This window comes from Odocoileus virginianus, chromosome 2 (assembly GCF_023699985.2).
Source record: "Odocoileus virginianus isolate 20LAN1187 ecotype Illinois chromosome 2, Ovbor_1.2, whole genome shotgun sequence".
Classification (NCBI taxonomy): Eukaryota; Metazoa; Chordata; class Mammalia; order Artiodactyla; family Cervidae; genus Odocoileus; species Odocoileus virginianus.
Genome location: NC_069675.1, coordinates 42538847 through 42556766, shown reverse-complemented (window position 1 = coordinate 42556766; position 17920 = coordinate 42538847). Strand labels below are relative to the sequence as shown.

At 51.5% G+C, this 17920-nt stretch overlaps 1 protein-coding gene across 8 annotated transcripts in view; it reads left to right on the top strand.

The window, feature by feature from the left end:
• The window catches only part of LIMS1 (LIM zinc finger domain containing 1), an 82406-nt gene that overhangs the window by 59916 nt on the left and 4570 nt on the right, over positions 1 to 17920 (top strand). For 4 of the 8 annotated variants that reach the window (XM_020902430.2, XM_020902433.2, XM_020902432.2 and 1 more), the window contains exons 2-10: positions 8869 to 9028; positions 11519 to 11585; positions 12224 to 12344; positions 12709 to 12858; positions 14269 to 14419; positions 14836 to 14928; positions 16122 to 16170; positions 17332 to 17407; positions 17591 to 17782. In XM_020902430.2, coding sequence (XP_020758089.2) covers positions 8869 to 9028; positions 11519 to 11585; positions 12224 to 12344; positions 12709 to 12858; positions 14269 to 14419; positions 14836 to 14928; positions 16122 to 16170; positions 17332 to 17407; positions 17591 to 17738 — 1015 coding nt within the window. In that variant the 3' untranslated portion in view covers positions 17739 to 17782. Of the gene's footprint in view, positions 1 to 5460; positions 5655 to 8868; positions 9029 to 11518; positions 11586 to 12223; positions 12345 to 12708; positions 12859 to 14268; positions 14420 to 14835; positions 14929 to 16121; positions 16171 to 17331; positions 17408 to 17590; positions 17784 to 17920 lie in introns of those variants that run through there. The other 4 variants (XM_020902428.2, XM_070478966.1, XM_020902429.2 and 1 more) reach the window with 4 other exon arrangements.

The window sequence follows — 17920 nt, the reverse complement described above, 5'->3', positions numbered from 1 at the left end:
AGAGGGACAGACTCGCGCCCCCTGAGAAAAGCTGGGGACTGGCCAAGAGCTTCCTCCCTAAGCCTGTGACCTGCCTGCAGAAACCTAGTTCACCCAATGGGTGGGGGGCCTCATGGGAGGAGAGGGCTGCATGGACTGGAAACGGGGGACACGGAGAGACACTAGCTGGCACCGGACACCCTGCTTGGCCTTCATGTCCCCCAGGCACCTCAGGGGCATCTCGGGCACGATAGATGAAGCAGGTCCCTCGCCAAGGGGAAGTTAATGAAAGTTTTTAAAGTTACCAGAAAACACAATATTTCAGTTCCTCCACTTCCTCTTGTCCAGTATTTTCAAATGTTGCTTAATGTGCTAGAATGTACAGGAAAGCATGTTCTATGTTTAAAAGAAAACAACGGGCAGAGAGACATGTAGATTAAAATTTGAAAGGGTTGTTTTGACTTGAGCAAAATGTTCCTGTCTGTGCTTTTGTCTTGAAATTCTCACTGTGTTTCTCATTGAGGAGGCTGGCCTCACAGTCTGCTGGGTCACAGATGGTCAGAGTAACTCAGCTGGCTTCCTCCTCCAGCTCCGCCAAAGGTCAGAGATAGGGGAGCCGTCCCAGCTGAGTCAGAACTAAAATAAGAACCTAGCTGAGAGCCAGAAGGCAAGTGGGCTGTGGCCACCTTGGTCGGGAAGATGCTCTGGACACTGCAGGGAGTTCATCCTAACCCGGCTTTCCCTGAAGTCAACACTGCCGTTTTGTGTTTGAAATACGACACCTTCTTGAGTTTGTGTGTTTTGCTCAGGACACAGTAGATCCCTTAAAAAGGACATTTAGGAGTGAGACTGTGTGTTTGTGGTCACAGCACGGGTGCAAGAGAAGTGACCTGAGGGTGGAAGGGCTGCTCCAGGCGCATTTTCCTGTGAAAGACGCTAAACACGCAGAGAAAACCTGCCCAGCCTATAAGAGGAATTCTGAGCATGTTCTTCAGGTTGACCAAACCCTGCCCTTCTGACTGACCATGGGAGGGGCCTGGGAGCCGCTTGCAGATTCTAGTCGCGATGGCAGTCTAGGGGGTTTCTTTACTGAGGGCATGAAGCCAGGCTGAGGTCATGGGTGGGGCCCTTAGATGGAGTCACCCATTCCCGGGGGACCTGGGGCAAGGACAGATCTGCCCACTGGCTAGCCCATCCCGTCCCCTGGGACTTCACACGGGTAGAGCTGGTCCCGCTGGTTGGGAGTTGGGAGAGCCTGAGGGGTTGGTTGGGAGGCGTGTCCGTGTCCGTGCGGGCAGGTGCCTTTGCAGGAGGAGCAGGCTTAGGGCATCCCGAATTCCACAGCTCCCAGACACAGGTCAGCCAGCACAGGCCAGAACCCAGAGAAGCTTCCAGGAGGAACTAGGCATGGGCGGGCCTGGAAGGCCGGAAGCTGGGGAGGAAGGGCCTGCATGTCTCTGCCTGTTGGACAGTGTCCACAGAGCTGGGAGTGTTTTATCATCACCGGTCAAGGCAACTGTCCACAGCCCTCCCCATTCATGGAAACACGAGTGTGTGTGGGTTTGAGCAAGAGCAGAGATTAGGTGTCAGTGGGCTGTGTCTGTGTGGCAGGACTGTAGTGTGTCTCCCCTGCCTCTTGTCCATCATCTGTAATAAGCTGCGTGTGTTTGGAGTTGAGGAGTCCAGCCCCCCACAGAGCTGTGCAGTCTGGCCCCCCCACATCCCAGAGCCCGCAGGGTCCCCACCAGGGGGCTGCCCACCACACACCATTCCCCAGTTTTCTGCTGTTAAAGATTGTGCCTCTTGCTCCTGTTGATGGAAATAATCAATAAACAATCCACAACAGGAGAAGCTTGTGGCTTTTTGAGCCAAACTGCAGGCTGTAACCCAGAAGACAGCCGCTTGGGTGACTGAGAACTTGCTCCGGGGAAGCCTGGTCTCGGTACAGTTTTCTGTTTGTCAGAGCAGAGAACGTTAAACATGTCAGGGACGCATTCCTTCAAGGTTGAAAAACAACAGGCCAGCGCGTACAGAGCCAGCATGGCCTTGGCCCCTGGGAGGGAGTCACCGTCTGAGGACTGGCACTGGCGTCCTGGACGGGCGGCATTTGACCTTTACTGTAACCAGGACACCCTTCACTCCTGGCCAATGTGTCCTTTTCTCTAATAATTAAAGCAGGTGTGTGATATATACTTGATAAGCCACAAACGGGTATAAACTTGGAAGTAACTCTTGCTTGAGCCAGAGTGGCATTCCCAGGCCCGTGTGTGAGGACCCCTCTCATGCCTCCCTCACGCCCTCCCCCCCGCTGGGCCAGGCCAGCACGCAGGGGACAGGTGTGTGGCAGCCCCCCTTCCACCTGGTGGAGGACGAGAGCACCTGAGTTCCCTCTGGCCCGTCCCGCTGCATGGATTCCTTCTGCTCTGCAGCTGGGGGCACTCTGACCGAGGGGCAGAATATCACAGGAGCAGCAGCATCCTGTGCTCTGGCCACTCTAACCTCTGTCCTCCTGTGCAGGAAATGGGCGTTTGTGCCAGAAACGGGGGCATGAGAAGGAACCTGCTAGCACCAGTGTCTTTACTTTGTGTCACAGTTGTTTTGTTTTAGTAGAAAAGGAAAATCAGAGTGAATTTCCCATTTGAGTGAAACAGAGAGACAGTGAGGGCTTCCCAAGTGACACTAGTGGTAAAAACAAACAAACAAACAAACAAAAACCTGCCTGCCAGTGCAGGAGATGCCAGAGACCGGGTTCAATCCCTGGGTCAGGAAGATCCCCTGAGGAGGGCATGGCAACCCACTCCAGTATTCTTGCCTGGGAAGCCCGGTGGACAGAGAAGCTGGCAGGCTACAGTCCATGGGGTCTCAAAGAGTTTAACACAACTGAGCACACATGCACACACAGCCAGAGAAACAGTGAGCACAGTCAGTCTGCCCCGTGGTAATTTAACCAGGATGTCCCCACATGCTGGATACATGGGGCTCCTGTGGGCCGAGGTCTTGGAAGCTCCTGCCAGGCGCTGGGGTGACATCAGCATGGGACTGCACCCACAGAAGAGGGAGCATTGACCTGCACGTTTCTATGTTGGAATCCGTTTCCCAGGCTAGGGTCAGCATGTTCCGCTTGGTGTTAACCAACCACATAGATGAGGACCTGCCATGTAGCACCAAGAGCTCTGCTCTGTGCTCTGTAATTACCTTATGGGTGAAGAATCTGGAAAATTGGGAATGTCTGTATATGCATAACTGATTCACTTTGCTTTCTGGCAGAAACTAACAACATTGTAAATCAACCATACTCAAATAAAAATTTAAAAACCCACGTGGATGGTGTTTGGTAATGATGCATGTAATTCATTGAATTCAATGTAATTCAATTCAAATAATTCAAAAATTATTTGAGAGGATTTGAATTTTAAAAGTACCAGTTATTAAAAGTTGCTTTTTAAACTTTGCCAAACATGCTCGGGCTTCTGTCCAGGCCCTCGGTGTTTGAGCTCTTAGGAACAGCTGCCATTCTTGGTCTGTTACCTTTGGTCAGGTTATTCATCTCGGGCAAGGTGTTACGTCAGGGGTACAATTTGTTCTGGCTGAAATCATGGCATCAGCTGGGCTGGTGGACTTGCAGACTTTCGTGCAGCATGTGGGAGGGCCGAACGCAGGAGGGCAGGATGCGGAAATGATCAGCTCAGCACAGACGAGCTGCATGTGGTTACACATCCAACAGGCTGTCGGGTGCACTCAGCCTGGGTCCTGGACCTCCTGCTCTGGTCTGAATGTTTGTGTACGCCCTGACCCCTGATGCTTGTGAGGCCATGAGGTCAGGCATGAAGGTCCCTGGAATGGGACCCGTGAAGCCCCTGTCCCTCCATCGCGGGAGGGCTCAGCGAGGAGGCGCCAGCCAGAACCCAGGGGGCAGGGGCAGAGTCCTCACCCAGCATGGCCACACTGGCCACCCTGGTGCCTTGGTCCTGGGCTTGCTGCCTCCAGGACCATGACACGTGAATTTCCGTTGTTTATAAGCCATCTGGTCAGTGGTGTTTTGTTACAGTGACTCTAAGGGACTGAGACTCGGCTCAGTAGATGAGAAAATGGTCAGAGCTCATGAAATACAAGCCTCTCCAGTCTGGATGGATGTCAGGGACATCTGGGGTACAGACCTGTCCTGTGGGATCTGCCGGAGACCCCATGTCAGCCATGATGAGGAGAGGGGTTGATCGGACGATGGAAGCCCTCGGGAGATCCTCTGGGAATCCCAGAACCCAGGAAACTACTGCACAGGCCCACTGCTCAAAGCTGGCCTTGAGGGGTTTTATATTAAAACAGCTTCCCACTTGCTTCAAGGCTGTCTTGCTGCACCGTGCAGGCTGTAGTGATCTAGGTCAAGGGAGATCAGATAAATGTTTTCTTATGGTTACAATCACAGTCTAAAAGAATTGTTTGCATTTCTTAGAGTGACATTATTAAGTGCCAGAAATGGTTTAAAAGTAACAAAAGGCCTGGATACAAAAATTGAGCAATGGTGTTGATTTGGCCTCAAATTACCCCTTGTCCTCTTGGAGGAATAACTCATGTCCACTCTGTGTGGCTGGGAGGGGATGTGAGGGACCAGCCGGCCAGCCTGTGCAGCCCGCACAGGTTGGGGCCACGTGGTTGCCCGTCCACCCTCGGCTCCTGGACCCTGGGGAGCAACGCACTATTACCTGCATGAATCTTGTAGGGAACACAGGTGGCTCCCAGCCACACGTAGGCTCCCTGTGCTGAGTGGGTTGGGCACCTCTTACATACCCACTAGATCTGCAGAACATGCTGCGAGCACACAGTAGGCATTCCAAATGTTCTGATGTGACAGCACATAGGACGTAACACAAGCAGTTACTTTGTAAGAAGCTGAGACCCCAAAAGAACAGCTGCCCCTGCTGCCCAGGAGACACCCTCAGGCTGTGTTGGAGACTCAAGGGACTGAGAGATGGGACTGGAGAGGCTGTCCCCTCTCCCATCTACTCCCCAGGCCCCAGGTCCCCACCTCTGCAGGGCTGACGGTGAGCACTGCGGGCGACCCTGTGTTAGGAGCACAGCCTGGTGGAGAGCATCCCTTGTCCTTTGCCCGAGATGCAGACCCAGGAGCCGGGTTACAGGCTCGACTGGGGCCAAACAGGAGGAGTTGTAACTGGACACGGTTCTCTCCCTGGCGCCCCTTCGGGAGCCTGGGACTGAGCCGTCACTGCCCAGAGCCGTGGAGGGAGCAGGTTCCTGCCAGCGCCCCCACTGGCTGTTATTTCCCCTGGAGGGCGGCCGCACAGCCGGTCCTTTGTGAGGGGAGGGCCCTGCAGCTTCCAGACCCACCGCAAGCTCTGGACTCTGGACAGGAAGGGCTGCGTGACCCTGGAGCAGCTGACGTGTGGGAACCGGGAGGGGAGTACGGGGGAGTGACCAGGGGAGCTGCCTCGGTGTCGTGCGTCCCTCCATCCCCTGTCCCTCAGTCCTGCCGCTCCTACCATGGCGCTCCGGGGCCCGCGCCCGGCCGTCATCCCAGAGGACCAGGAGGTCCCCCCAGCGGCCCGTAACGGGGAGCCACGGGGTCTCGGCAGCCAGGATGAGAGGGCCGAGTCCAGGCTGCAGCGCCGGCACAGCGATGTCAGGGTCTACAAGGAGTTCTGTGACTTTTACGCCAAATTGTGAGTGGCCCCCTCCCGCGCCCCCTCCTGGGGCTGGAGTTCACTGCCTTGGGGTTTGACCTGCACCTTCAGCGGGGCTCCTCCCAGGACTGGAGGTGGGGGGCGAGAGTGCCCAGGACGGAGTGCAGAAAAGAAGGGAGGAGAGAAGGAATGTGCTGCCTACAGGCAGGAGGAGGGCCCTGCTGACTCCTCCTGGGAGCTGGAATGGAATCACTGCATCTCCATCTGCGGGTGTGCTTAGCAGGGAAGGGAGTTTACCTGACCTGAGTCTCTGCTTCCTCCCTCCAATCCCTGTGCTTTCGCAATAGATGTCCCGCTTCTCTTTACCTGAGACAGCAAGCTCCTGACGAGCTCTAACACCAATTGGACCAACACAGTTACACTGTAACCAGAATGCTTGGTGAACTCAAGGTGCTTTGGAGGCTCACATTCCTGCACTTTAATGCTAGAACATATGTTTCACACACTTCGATAAACAAGGCACTTAAATAACAGAAGGCTCGGTGATGTCAGGTTTTCTGTGTGCGGCTGAAACAGTTGTGACCAGACCATCACCAAGGCTCTCTTGCTCCCTAGGCGTACATTTCCCACCATGGAAATCCTCTTTGAAATATTAGCCTGTTAATTATAACTAATTCAATGACAGCTCACAGTGTTCAGTGTGGTCCTCACTTTACCATCTGGGGGGTATTGGCCATGGGGGGCTGTGCCCCAAGGGTCAGGGCTGTACAAGAACTCTGCATCTTCCACTGAACTTTGCTGTAAACCTAAAACTGCTCAAAAACAGCCCATTTAAAAAAAAATATATATATATATATATATATATATATAAAACAGTGCTAGAGTGGGTCAGAGAGGAAGGGCAATGTAAGCAGTTGAGTAGGTTGGTGAGATTATTGGTTTGTTTGGGCTTCTTTCCTCAAAGTTTCTGCTAATGTTCTCTTTCCTTTGTCTTCTTGCTTGTTGTTAAAATGAACACTTCTTCAAAAACACAGTCTTCTCTCTAAGACTAATTTACTTTTCACGCGTGTGGGGGAAAACTTGCTTTTATAATGTGTCTGTTTTCTAACCACATTCTAATCTGTGAGTATTTGAACTTGAGTGTAAATGGTCTGTAGTGTAATGAGCATAAGTTGGTTAGTGATAAACAATTTGATCTGGGGACCCATTCATAGTCTTAAAAAATATTGAGGTCTCCAAATAGCTCTTGTTTTATCGGTATTTACTGTATTAGAACATAAAACTGAGAAAAATTTTAAGTACTTGGGATTAGTTCACTTAAAATAGCAACGTGCTCATTACACATTAATAATATTAATTTTATATGAAATATTTCCAAAATGACAAAACCTGGTAGAAAGAGTGGCATTGTGTTAACATGTTTGCAAATTGTGTGTCTCAGTAAAGCCATGCCATCTGCCTTCGGTCTTCTGGAAGATGTTGTTTTGAATGAAGTTTATAAAGAAATTGTGGCCCCTGCAGAGACGTGGGGAAGAGGGCACTTTTCCTCACAGATGATGTCACAGATCTGGGAAATTGGGATTCGGGGCACTCCAGGGTTTCTCCTGTAGCTCTTTTGGGATTCTGCTAAAATCACTGAGAATTCAGTGACTCTTTTGAGAGGATTTTAAATCAGTAACAATGCTTGATGTTTGAGTTTCCAAAGTGGTTTTATAGACTTTTTCTTATTCGACTCTCAGAGCAGTACTGGGCCTGTGGAGGTGGCTGTGGGCCGCTGCACGTTGTCGAGGGGCACCTGTGGATTTTGGTCCCTGTTTGGAGAAGAGGACCAGAACCAAACTGCCCTCATTCATCCAGCTCACAGCAGAGCCGGGTGACAAGGGAGCTGACGACTTCTCTCCCTGATCCCCAGTACTTTTTCAACAACAGATAGAAAGTTCGATGCAGTAGGAGACTTAGGTCAAGTTTGTTAAGTGTCAAGGCCACATCCCTCCCTTCCTTTCCTGGCAACGCTTTAATCGAGTTTTGTTTTTGTGGGGTCATGGACATGGGGTGAGGTGTGAAGTCGACAAAGTAGGATGTTGCTCTGTGAGACCGTTGCCAGGCGCGGGTGGGGTCGTCTTCTGTGGGAGTGGGGGTGAGGTGTGGCCTGTGCAGACCTTGCTAAGGAAGTAGTGAGATGTGGGCTGTGATGGGGACAAGGGAGCAGTCCTCCAAGGGATGGGGGGAACTCTGCCTCCCCCCTGGGGGCTGGGCAGGCTCTGGAAGTTGGCAGTGACTGCCCAAGGAGGGCTGAGTGGGTGTCTGGGGACGCAGACACACAGCGGAGCGCATGCTCTGAGTGGGCGTCTGGGTATCTGAAAATAAACATGCAAATCATGAAGCTGCTGGGCCAGCACCAGCTCTGGCAGGGCCTTCCCCCTGGGGGCTGTCCAGAGACCCAACAGTCCTTCCCCGGAGCCCGCAGTCTGGAGAGATCTGATCGGGGGCTCAGTCGGTGCTTTCCCTTTGCTGACCCCCGAGTGTTCAGGGTCCAGGGGAACCCTGGCTGGTGGTTACTCAGCCGGGGTCTTGTCATGGTTCCTCTTTCCTGACAGGTCTCTCGGGTCCTGTCAAGCATGATACCGTCATCCCATTTTGGCACCTGGGCAGGGGAGCCTGGATTCTGGGCCTGTGCCTCCCTTGAACCAAACGGCTGTGCGAGGCTAGGCTTGTCAGTTTCTGGACCTGCACATCACCGGCTGTAAAATGTTCTCGGGGTGGGAAATTCTGTGGCTTTCAGATCCATCTCCCGATGACCGTGTTCAGATCCATCTCCCAGTATCCATGTTCGGCATTTGTACCCCCGTCGGACTGTAGGACTGAAGGTGCTTTGGCAGGGTCTCACCAGCTGGGGCCTGTATCTGGGTTGTGCCTTCAGCATGTACAGGCTGTGTTGGGGGGCAGTTTAGTGAAGCCGATGTCAGGCCCTCAGTTCAATCCTTTGAGGTGGCTCATGAGGCTCCCTTTCAGCCCTGGCTCTTCACAGGCCAGGCAGCGGGTAGGGTGCCCTCTGGGCTGTTGGCAGGAGGATGCAGGATGTTAGCGAACCAGAGGGTCTGCACCCAGATGCCACATGAGAAAGTGGGCTTGAGACCTTGGGTCACAGGTGAGAAGCCGGCTTTATGGACAAGGCACGGTTGTTGTGACCCCAGCCCAAGCTCTCAGGAAGGGCTGCCATCTGTGACCCATGTCCCCTGTCTGTCTGTTGCAGCAACATGGCCAACGCCCTGGCCAACGCCAGCTGCGAGCGCTGCCGGGGCGGCTTTGCGCCCGCTGAGAAGATTGTCAACAGCAATGGCGAGCTCTACCATGAGCAGTGCTTCGTGTGCGCCCAGTGCTTCCAGCAGTTCCCAGAGGGCCTCTTCTATGAGGTGGGTGCGGGTGAGCTGCGGGGGCGGGGCAGTGATGCTAGGGGTTTGGGGGGGTTGGGCAGTGATACTGGGTGGAGGGGGCAGGGAGAGAGGGCCTGGGCAGTGATGCTGGGCTGGGAGAGCTGGGCAGTGATGCTGTGTTGGTGGGGGCTGGGCAGTGATGGTGGGTGGAGGGGACAAGGAGGGAGGTCTGGCCAGTGATGCTCGGTCGTGGTGGGGGCTGGGCAGTAACAGTGGGTGGTGATCAGCCCTGTGGATGCCCCCCAGCACCTGTGTACTAAAGGGGCTCTTGTTTGTGGAGTGGGGACACCCCATCTTATCCTGTTCTTCTCAGTGTCTCCTCTTCTTTCCCAAACACCTATTCTTCCTAGTCCTATGGTTGTTACCATGGGCGCTGGGCACAAGTGTGTTCATGCTGACTGTCCTGAAATGCCCCCTCACGTCTGCTTTGGGGTTGGTCCTGGGACAGCCTCAATCTGGGAGTGAGGGCAAGTGTGTGTGTGTGTATCTGTGTCTGTATGTGTCTGTGTATATCTGTGTGTGTGGTGTGTGTCTGTGTGTGGTCTGTGTGTGTGGCTGTGTGTGACTGTGCATGTGTCTGTGTGTGAGTGCGTGCCTGTGTGATCACCTCCTTGTGCGTCTGCACGCATGTGGTGATATGTGTACACAGTTATGTGACACCCAGAGGTGGCTGCTGTTTGGTTTCTCCTCCTGCAGATTTTAAACTTTTCCTGTTTTACAGGCCATTCCTGAGGAAGGAAAGGTGACTTTTAAAGGTCATTAGTAAGTCAGCTGTTGGTCAGTCCGACATTGTTTTCCCATAGGAATGGGGCCTGGGAGGGAGGCTCGTGGCCAGCCTGCAGAAGTCATGGGGCCGCAGAGCAGAGCAGTGTGTGTGTCGGGACAAACTCCAGAACACCGTGTTGCTCAGACACATCTATTCAGCTCCTACCGTGTTCCCAGAACACGTGTTCCCTATGACAGAAACCCTCGCCATCAGAACAGGAATCTCTCTTTCTGTCAAGGGTAATGGCCTTCAGACTGATTCTGGGGACCGAGCAGGCTCTCCAGTCCCTAAGCTGGTGCAGGGGAGGCTGTGGCCCCTGGCTCCCAGGCCCGCAGTGCAGCATCAGGGGTCCAGGAAGCCTGCCCCAAGGAGACCGCCCCAAGGAGACCCTGGTCTCCACACTTGTAAAGCCTTTACCTGCCTGATCCTTTTTGAGGCCCAGAGAGGCTGCGTGCCCTTGACAAGAGCAGACCAGTGATGTAATAGGGTTAGAACCCAGTTTGGTCCTCTGATATCTGATATGGTTTTCTTTCCCTGACCTACTATTTTCAGAGCTAAGATTTTTACTGAAATGGGTAGTTATGGCAATGGCCTTAAGAGAGATTCTAAGGAGGAAAAGAGAAGAGGCAGGCTTTTGATCTCCATGGCCTGCTGTTGCCTCTCCATCACTTTCTTTTTCCCATACTGTGAGAAGGGTACAAGCAGTCCCCCAAATAGAAAGCATTAATAAACTAGATAATGTTGAACTCGAGTCTTCTAGGTGTCAGGCATCCTTATCAGTGGAGGACTGAAATCACTGTGAGGGAAAGAGGGGTCCTGCTTATCTAGGTAGGATATGCTGCTCATGCGAATAATCAAACAGTAAACGCAATTTAACACTTGTAACATGCTTTCCTAAAAACTATTGATCAATTGATAGATTGATTTGGCTGCATCAGAATCTTCACTACGCCATGTGGAATCTTTGATTCTGGTGCAAAGGCTCTCTAGTCGAAGCATGCAGGCTTCGTAGTTGAGGCTCACAGGCTTGGTAGTTATGGCACGTGGGCTTAACTGCTCCTCCACTTGTGGAATCTTCTGGGACCAGGGATCGAACCCATGTCCCCTGCATAACCACTAGAAGACCAGGGAAGTCCCCATACTTACATTTTGATCATTTGTATAGTAATAATTTTTGTAATGGGCTTCCCTTGTGGCTCAGATGGTAAAGAATCCACCTGCAATGCAGGAGACCTGGGTTCAATCCCTGGGTCGGGAAGATACCCTGGAGGATGGCATGGCAACCCACTCCAGTATTCTTGCCTGGAGGATTCCATGGACAGTCCATGGGGTCGCAAAGAGTCAGACACGACTGAGTGACTAAGCACAGCACATCACACAAAAGTGTTTACAGTTAAAATATGCTAGAATATTTACTGTCTATAAATTTGTTTTTTCAACATGGGGAGAAGGGTCTGTAGTTCTCCTCCACCCTGCAGGTGGGGTTTGAGCCAAGACCTGGTGAAGCCTGGTGAGCAGGGGGCTCATTGCTCTCTGCAGGTGGAGGGTCACTTCTGGCCTCAGCTGGCCGGGGAGCCTGTCCTGTATCCACACGCAGGTGTGTGGAAGGTGCCAGAGGGTGCCCCTCTGCTTCACAGGCCTCAGGAGGATGATGGATCCTGGGGCTATCTCCTACTCACGAGGGGCGGTACTTTCTGTTTCAGTTTGAAGGAAGGAAGTACTGTGAACATGACTTCCAGATGCTCTTTGCTCCTTGCTGTCATCAGTGTGGTAAGTGTTGATGCCCAACCTGCCGTGAAAAGTGAGTTTCCTTCTGCAGGACTTCCTCCCACGAGCTGCGTAGGAGGGAGAGTTGTCAGGTGCTTGTCAGCCGCACTCCCCGTCATCGAGGTTAACCACCTGGGAGAGTCCCAACCCGAGAGCACCACTTCTCATGGCCCGAAGGGTGACTGACCCCAGGACCTGCCGGGCTTCCATGCAATTCCCTTTTGTCAGTGCAGTCGGTGGGGGGCAGCGGGGACCTCGAGAGGCACAGAGGTGGCCTGCCGGTCACACAGCCGGAGAACCTGGGATTAGCAAGTAGATGCTGAGAAGGCTGGATGCAGGAAAAAGTTAAGTCTGCGTCACAAGAAAGCAGGCTGTGAATTTCTGTTTTCTGTGCCCATGACCTGATATAACCACAGGCCTCGGAGAGGGAGAGCCCACACCTTGTTTAGAAAAGGAGAACAGACCCAGAGATGAGACAAGATGGCCCAAGAATGTGTCTGCAGGGCCAAACACAAGGGCTCAGGGTACATGGAGGCGTTTTTCTAACACAGAGCCTCCTGTGGGGTCCTAGCACAGGGAGAATGCTTTCACAGGGCCGTGGGCAGGGAGGCCGAGCTGCGGCCTGAGTGTCCCTCCTACAGGTGAATTCATCATCGGCCGGGTGATCAAAGCCATGAACAACAGCTGGCACCCCGAGTGCTTCCGCTGCGACCTCTGCCAGGAGGTCCTGGCTGACATCGGTTTCGTCAAGAACGCCGGGAGGTACGAGCAGGGCACCGGTCCCCACAAGGCAGGTGGGTGGGTGGGCAGGGTGGTGCCGCAGGGTCACCTGTGCTCCCAGGTCATGCACGGGCAGTGTGGCGTGGCTGGGCCTGTGGGGGGCGCCCTGGCATTGTCCTGCATCTGGCACAGCTGCCAGGGGGGTCTTTTAAGCGCTACCTGATTATCCGGGTGGGAGTAAGTAGCTTCCTGTGGAAAGTGGGGCTTGGTTCTGCTCTTGAAACTCAGCAGTGATTGTTAAGAAACGGTCTTTTGAATTTTTTTGCATAAATATGGGAAACTTTTTTTTTTTTAATTATTAGAAGAACGTTGGATTTTAAATGTCAGCTTCTATGGCTCTGTTTAGGCACCTGTGTCGCCCCTGTCATAACCGGGAGAAAGCCCGGGGCCTCGGCAAATACATCTGCCAGAAGTGCCATGCCATCATCGACGAGCAGCCCCTGATATTCAAGAATGACCCCTACCATCCAGACCACTTCAACTGCGCCAACTGTGGGTAGGCCCGCGTTCTCTTGCTTACTGTACAGACAGTGGAAATAAATTAATGCACTGACCTGGGTATTATGTTACTCCAGCACCCAAACTGGTTTTCTTCAGCTTTTAATCTGGAAAATGTTAAACCTATAGGAGAGTCAAGAGACTCATACACAGAGAACCCCAGACCCTTCATGAAGTCTCACTGGGTAACATGTTGCCGTGTGTGTGTGTGTGTGTGTGTGTGTGTGTGTACAAGTGTGCATAAACATGTACCTTTAAATGTGTGTGCTTAGTCACTCAGTTGTGTCTGACTCTTGTGACACCACAGACTGTAGCCCACCAAGCTCCTCTGTACATGGGATTTCCCAGGCAAGAATACTAGAGTGGGTTGCCATGCCCTCCTCCAGGGGATCTTCCCAACCCAGGGATCAAACCTGTGTCTATCAGCTCATATTAAAATATCTCCAGTGATCCCCACAGCTGTTTTTCATCACATTGTTTTTAATACAGGGTCCCCCTCCCATGCAAAGAAAAAACTTTAATTGATCTCATCTGTGTATCAAAATGGATATAACTTTCACAGTTGTGACCATTAGCATTTAAACTACATCTGTTTACTTTCACTCTCTATTTACAATTTTGTTTTTTCTTCAGTAGCTCAGGATAAGTTGTTAAGCTATGCGTTTCACAATCTGCTGTGTATTATAAGAACTTAATGGAAAAGGTACTTGACCGTAGTCGGCGTGACTGTCCTGGCTGTTACCACGGGGAGTAGCGAGCTGCAGTGAAAGCTGACAGACAGCTTGTTTGGGGGATTCGGTTCCTGCTCGGTCTGGTTTTCTTGCCTTTCCTCCCTCTGTTCATTCTTCATGAGCACTTCTCCTAAAGAACCTTTTAAAACAGATGAAATTCATCTTGTTTGGGGGCTACCTCTGTTTATTAACTCAGGAGACTGAAGATAGTAGTGAACTCAAGCATTTGTCAGGGGAGCGGTCTGGGCGTTTGGGCTACATGTTTTCTGTGGACCTACCACTGTTCTTAGCAGCTTGTTAGTGTCTGTCAGGAAGTGGAACTGGTCTCCACACTCTTGTTATTTCAGGAAGGTAGCATCAGCAGGTCTGTCCCCGGGCCTGCATCCCTCTCCCCCAGCTTCTTAAGGAAAACAAGGAGGGACTCTGTAATAGAGTGTCAGCAGAGACAAGGGCCCGCGTGGGGGTACGTCTGACTGGTCATCTCTGGGTGATGTTTATGTTGACATGAATATGAAGCCTGCTGGAGCTGGTCGCTCACTGTGACCACCTCTAGGGGGAGCAAGCAGTTATGGGGTTGCTGCGGTGGTCTATTCAGATGCCTTCTCTCGGGGTGTCAGCCGCACCAGCCACTGGCTCTCCCCTCGCTGGTGGTGCTCAGTGGTTCCTCTCTCGGGCAGGAAGGAGCTGACCGCTGACGCCCGGGAGCTCAAGGGGGAGCTGTACTGCCTGCCATGCCACGACAAGATGGGGGTGCCCATCTGTGGTGCCTGCCGCCGGCCCATCGAGGGGCGTGTGGTGAACGCCATGGGCAAGCAGTGGCACGTGGAGGTGAGTGCCCATGGCGGGGTGACTGGGCCCTCACACACCCAACGCTCGGGGGTGCCAGCACGGCTGGGGGATGCTGAGGGGCGAGTGGGGGTGCTTGGCGACTGTCAGCAATGTGGAGTACAATGTGGAGAATGTAGATGGCACAGTGCTGTGATCAGCCTGTGACGGTGCGGGGAGACCTCTTGGTTCCTGGTCCAACCCAGAGAGACGTCCACATGTTCGCTCTGTTCTCATTCTGCTGTTGAGTCCAGGCCTCCGGATGCTGGATGAGGGCTGGGAGCACCGCAGGCTCGCTTGTGACCCAGATGACACCAGCGCCTAGGCTTTCATGGATCTTCTCTTTAGCTCTGGGGCTTTGCTTCACTACATAAATAAAACATGGTGATGCAAATATGACCTCGTGCCATTTCTTTCAGCATTTTGTTTGTGCTAAGTGTGAGAAGCCATTCCTTGGACATCGCCATTACGAGAGGAAGGGCCTGGCATACTGTGAAACCCACTACAACCAGGTAGAGATGGGCTCTTTGAATGTGACACACACTTATGTGAACTTGAGCTTCTCCACACTTAACGTGCAAAGAGAGCTCTGGGGAAATGTACACTGGGCTATACACATGGCTTTTTAACTTTTTATTTGGAAAATCACTTCACACTCAGAGAAAAGTGGTAAATACATACAAAGAAAATACCTACATGTTGTACTCAGATTCAGTACCTCCTTCATCACCTGTGTGTCCTTCCTGCCTTCTCTGACACACACATAAATGCTCATCCTATTATACACAAGTCAATGTATACGTACAAAAGTGTGCCGATTCTTTTCTAAAGCGTTTGATGATAAATTCCCTGTGGTCCTTTACCCCTAATGCTTCAGTGTGTACTTCCCAAGAATATGGGACTCACTTGTATAACCACTGTTACAAGTATTGATTACTCTGTCCATTCCAGTTTTGTCACTTTACCGAGTAATGTCCTTCTGGCCTTTTTTCCACTCCAGTGCTGGGCCCAGTCTGGGGTTCTCATGCTCCTTTACCATCCTGAAATCTGGAACATCTCCAGAGCCTTGTTTTGTTTTTCATCAAGATGAATAGTAAATTGTTTTCATTGTAGTAAGTAAAAACTAGTCAGTTAGCATTTACTGATCATCTCTATTAACAGCAAATTCTGAGTTTAGGTAGCCAAGCTATTTTTTTTTTTAATTGAAGGATAATTGTTTTACAATATTGTGTTGGCATCTGCCACACATCAACGTAAATCAGCCACAGGTATACATATATCCCCTCCTTCCTGAAATCCCCTCCCATCTCCCATGCTTTCCACTCCTCTAGGTGGTCACAGAGCACTTGGTTGAGCTCTCTGTATCACACAGAAGATTCCCTCTTGCTATCTTTTTTACATATGGTACTGTATATGATTCTACACTGTTCTTTCAATTCAATGGAATATTACTCAGCTATAAAAAAAAGAAATCATTTGCGTCAGTCCTACTGAGGTGGATAAAGCTAGAGCCTGTTATACAGAGTGAAGTAAGTCAGAAAGAAAAATATTGTATGTTAATGCATGTATATGGAAGCTGGAAACATGCTGGAGGGTATTTGAGTTGTACGAAGAACTGAAATTATATTAAATGTTTGGTGTTCTGATACTTAGTTGTAACGTATCTTTAATTTTACTACTTTTTTTTGTCTTTTCCCATTTCCAGCTATTTGGTGATGTTTGTTTCCACTGCAACCGTGTTATAGAAGGCGATGGTGAGCACCTGTCAGGCACCTTTGGACCCAAAACCCCCCGGTTGTGTGAAAACTGGAAAATGTTGTGATGGTCATCAGTTACTTTTCCTCTTTCTTTGGCGTCTTTCCCGAGTGATCTCTGGCCGTGAAATGCTATCTCCTAAGAATTGAACTTGTTGCTCATTTGTGATAACACTTTAGGCCAGTGCTGCAGGGTCGTTACCATAGAAATGGCTGACTCCGAGTCTTGCTTCTCCCTCCCATCCCTGGAATTACTTTCCGTGGAAGCTTCGGGGTGTGTTCATTAGGAGCACTTGAGCGGGGGGCGGGGGGGGGGGGTCCCTGAACCATGCAGATGTGAACACCTGGTGGTTGTCTCTGGACCCTTCCAGAACCTGCCCCCTGGTCCCATGTGAGGAGGCCTGATTGACTAGCATGGAAAGGAAGCAGCTGTTTGCCAGCAGTCATTAGCAGATTTTGCCAGAAGCTTCCTGGTGAAGTTGTAAACACTGCTGTTTCCAGCCCGCTTCATGCCTCTGGGCAGAGAGCCGAATTTGGGAAATACTTTCTGAAACACTGCCCAAGTGCCCTTTGTGAAGGGGTGGCTTCAGGAAAGTCATCTTTAGTGCCGGTGGAAATAAATCTCACCTCTGTCTGTGGGAGGCAGTTGCCAGGAGAGAGAAGTGGGCAGAGGAGCTTAATGTCAGCTTGGAAGGCAGACTCACCCCAGCTGGTGGGTTAGCACCTGGCTCCTGTTTCAATTACTTACCTAGTTCAGACTTCCTTGCTGAGCCGGTGGCAGGAGGCAGGTAGCAGTGCCAGGAGAGCTGGGCTGCACCTATGCGGCTGGGGGGTGGGGGCTCTGATGGGGAGACTTGGCATCTGCTGTTTGGATGCCTGGAAACATTAAGCGTCAATATAGGTTGAAAGCAGTGATGGCCTTCCCTGAGGTGAGGCCTGCAGTTGTGGGAGACAGATGCAGAGCTGGGACTGTGTGTTCTCACAGTGTGATAGATAAATTAGTGAGTAACTTCAACTGATTGCATGAGCATCAGTTAACAGCACTGAGATGCTTAGTGTCATGTGTGGTTCTTGTGTGAGGAAAGCCCTAGAGAAGCAGCCCGGGGAAGGGGTTGGTGGTGAGCCGAGCTGCAGGTGAGTGACCATCCCCTTTCTCCCCAGTGGTCTCCGCGCTCAACAAGGCCTGGTGCGTGCACTGTTTTGCCTGCTCCACCTGCAGCGCCAAGCTGACACTCAAGTAAGTGTGCACGGGGCCTGCGAGCCCTCAGGTGGGACCCGCAGGGGACACTGTGGAGAACATTCAGTGTCAGAAAAGAAAGACCTGACGCTTCTTTCTTCTTTCTGTCCAGGCCTTCTTAAAGCAAAGCTTGCTCCTTTAATCGTTCCGTTTTCTTTTGTTCCTTCTCTGTCCTGCACAAAGGGATAAGTTTGTTGAGATTGATCTAAAGCCAGTCTGCAAACATTGTTATGAGAAAATGCCAGAAGAATTTAAGAGGAGACTTGCCAAGCGGGAGAGAGAAGCCAAGGATAAGGACAAGCAGAAAAAGAAAAAGCCAGTCTGTCTGTGAGCTTTTCTGTCCCTCTGCCACCATTTCTACTGCTTTCTCCTGTGGTTAGTCCTCTAGAATACATGTTCATCCTGGTTTTGTCTCTTGCTTTTCTCATTTCTTTTTGGCATGTATTTGTAGCTGCCGGAGGCTGACATAGACAGGCTTGTCCTATGTAGAGCTGATCTTTTTGCCTAATTATT